This window comes from Austrofundulus limnaeus, unplaced genomic scaffold (assembly GCF_001266775.1).
Source record: "Austrofundulus limnaeus strain Quisiro unplaced genomic scaffold, Austrofundulus_limnaeus-1.0 Scaffold1897, whole genome shotgun sequence".
In the NCBI taxonomy this organism is placed as follows: Eukaryota; Metazoa; Chordata; class Actinopteri; order Cyprinodontiformes; family Rivulidae; genus Austrofundulus; species Austrofundulus limnaeus.
The window spans coordinates 23,692-26,673 of NW_013954299.1; the positions used below are offsets into that span (position 1 = coordinate 23,692).

At 44.0% G+C, this 2,982-nt stretch overlaps 1 protein-coding gene across 1 annotated transcript in view; it reads left to right on the top strand.

Moving 5' to 3' along the window:
• LOC106536612 (NACHT, LRR and PYD domains-containing protein 12) overlaps nucleotides 1-820 on the top strand; it is a 12,845-nt gene extending 12,025 nt beyond the window's left edge. Inside the window, exon 5 of the mRNA XM_014033923.1 lies at nucleotides 724-820. Within this exon, the coding sequence (XP_013889377.1) occupies nucleotides 724-820 (97 nt within the window). The remainder of the gene's footprint in view (nucleotides 1-723) is intronic.
• The last annotated feature ends 2,162 nt before the right edge of the window (nucleotides 821-2,982 follow it).

The window sequence follows — 2,982 nt, forward strand, 5'->3', positions numbered from 1 at the left end:
TTATGAAGATCTAAGACCTGACCTGGTCTCAGGGTTCAGGATCTTAGTCCTGGTTTCAGGGTTCAGGATGTTAGTCCTGGTTTCAGGGTTCAGGAACTTAGACCTGGTCTCAGACCTCATGGTTTCAGGATCTTAGTCCTGGATTCAGGGATCAGGATCTTAGTCCTGGTTTCAGGGATCAGGATCTTAGTCCTGGTTTCAGGGATCAGGATCTTAGTCCTGGTTTCAGATTTTAGTCCTGGTTTCAGGTCTCAGGATCTTAGTCCTGGTTTCAGGTCTCAGGATCATATTCCTGGTCTCAGACCTCCTGGTTTCAGAGATCAGGATCTTGGTCCTGGTCTCAGACCTGACGGTTTCAGGGATCGGGATCTTGGTCCTGGTCTCAGACCTCATGGTTTCAGGGTTCAAGATCTTGGTCCTGGTCTCAGACCTCCTGGTTTCAGGAATCAGGATCTTGGTCCTGGTCTCAGACCTCATGGTTTCAGGGATCAGGATCTTGGTCCTGGTCTCAGACCTCATGGTTTCAGGGATCAGGATCTTGGTCCTGGTCTCAGACCTCCTGGTTTCAGGNATCATTTATCATCTACAATCCAGTCTGAGTTCTAATAGATCAGCTAAGATCTCAGATTATCACATCAGATCTAAACTTAATTCTGTCCACTTCAATCATTTAGTTCATATTTTGTTTGAACCTTCAGCTCACATATTCTGTTCTTTATTCAGATTGATGAACTGCAGGTTGTCAGCAATCAGCTGTTCTTTTCTGGTCTCAGCTCTGATGTCCAACCCCTCCCATCNCAGTCGTGGCTCCCAAGAATAAAAATGAATGCTGCAGATATTAGTTTGTTGTATCAGGGCCGCCCCGCCCAGGTCCCACATTTATTCCACTGCCCATTTATATGTATGCAGACACTCAGTACTGATGTTTTAGTTCTTTAGAACTCAAACGTGTTTGCTGCTTGTTTTCAAATATACTGTATAGCTTCTCAAAATACACAATTTATTTAGGTTTTTTATTTAAATGATTGATTCTAACAAAATTAATTGTTAGAAAAATACAAATAAAGACTTGTTCATAACTTGAAANCTCTCTCTCTCTCTCTCCCCTCTCTCTCTCTCTCTCTCTCTCTCTCTCTCTCCTCTCTCTCTCTCGCTCTCTGTCTCTCATTCTCTCTCTCTCTCTCTCTCCTCTCTCTCTCTCTCTCTCTGTCTCTCTCTCTCTCTCTCTCTCTCTCTCTCTCTCTCTCTCTGTCTCTCTCTCTCTCTCTCTCTCCACTCTGTTGGTTTTTGTGGACAGTCTCTCTGCAGACGTTAATGAGCTCCGGGGGGAAAATTACAGCCATAATAAGCAGTGAACATTGTCTCCCCTGCCCCTCCCCCACTTCTGCTCATCATTTACCTTTTTATTGGATTTCACTTTTTCTGTTGTTTTTTTTTTCAGCCTTTTGATTTTTCTTTTCTTTGACACATTTAATCTACCTTCTTTCCACATCTGTCTCTTTCAGACAGATGTGGGACCTCCTGTACTCTGACAATGTTTTTAAATTGATTTCTAAAGCATTTTTTTATTTTTACAGTTGTTTTAATCAGGCTAATCCCATGGAGATCATCTTATTCAAGAGAGGCTTGGGTCTGTAGACAACCTAATGTCCATGTTCTTGTTTTACTTTCCCTTTAAATGTTTGTGAATTTATTTTCTAATTACTCTGAAACAAGGTAAAGTTGAGCTTCAGAATGCGTAAGAACGTCTGATTTCATTATTTTAATTTAAAAGTTTTCCTTCAGCTCCCAACAGTGTCTCTGGTTGGGTCACCAACAGCCTCCTCCCTGAACACAGTATTTTAGTGAAGTTCTACTTTCTTTGCCTCAGCCACCTGATGGTTTGCCAGAATCTTCTTGGAAGTGATTGAGAGTGTTTATCCAAGACTTCACTGAGGTCCTCCTACATCAGCACCTTCAGTTGTGGACCCACTTGTCCCACAGACACCCATCAGCTGCTTCGGGGGTCCTACCATCTAACAAGGCCCAGCAGGACTCCTCTTTTAGGTTTATGGCCTCCCTCACTGGGGGTGTCCACTTCCAGGTTTGAGGATGGCCACCATGAGAAGCACTAACAACCTTTTGGACACAGCTCAGGGCTGTAGATCATGGTCCATTTGGACTCTGTGTCCCCTGCCTCCATTGGGATGCAGCTAAAGAAGGGTGGACACTCTGACCTCCCATTTGGCACACAGGCACAAACAACAGTCAGAACCTGTCCCCCATCCAGAGGCAAAGGGAACCTGTGCTCTCTCAGGTAAATGTGCACTGCAGACTTTTAGACACACACCAGACCAGTGCCTCTCCCCATGGGCAACTTTAGAGTGGAAAAAGGTCCAGCCCCAGAACCCAGACAGGCACAAGCTCAGGCTCCTTCCCCACCAGAGAGGTCATGTTCCCTGTCCCAAAGTCATCTTTGGTCAGCCAGGCTCAGGGTTCTGCAGGTGGTGGGTCCTCAGGATGGCAAACCCATGGGCTGAGCTGCACTGGGCTTCATGGAAACAGACCCAAGAAAATCTAATCTGAACATTTTCAGAAAGTTTGGGGGAACGTTGATGTGGACCACTGTCTGGATCTTTACGAGGCAAACAGAAATATACGAACAGGGTTAGGAGTTGTTTTCCTCCCCGTCCTGTCCGACAATGTGAAACTCAGAACTGATGTCTGAGAGTCCAAATGAGGCCCGACGGTTTTACTTTCACAAGTGCAGCATAATGACATTTCACCGTGATGCTCCACTTGATACATATTCAAACCTTTATTATAAATTCTTTTGGGATTAATTTGTAAAAATTTAAAAAAGAAAAGAAAAAAGGAGAAAAGTGAAAAAGAGATAGAAAGAGAAACAAGAAGAAATGAGAGATGCATTAAGAAAACACATTTATGGTCTGCCTCCACACCTGCAACAAGAGAGAAAACAAAAACACAGCAACAAAATATGTG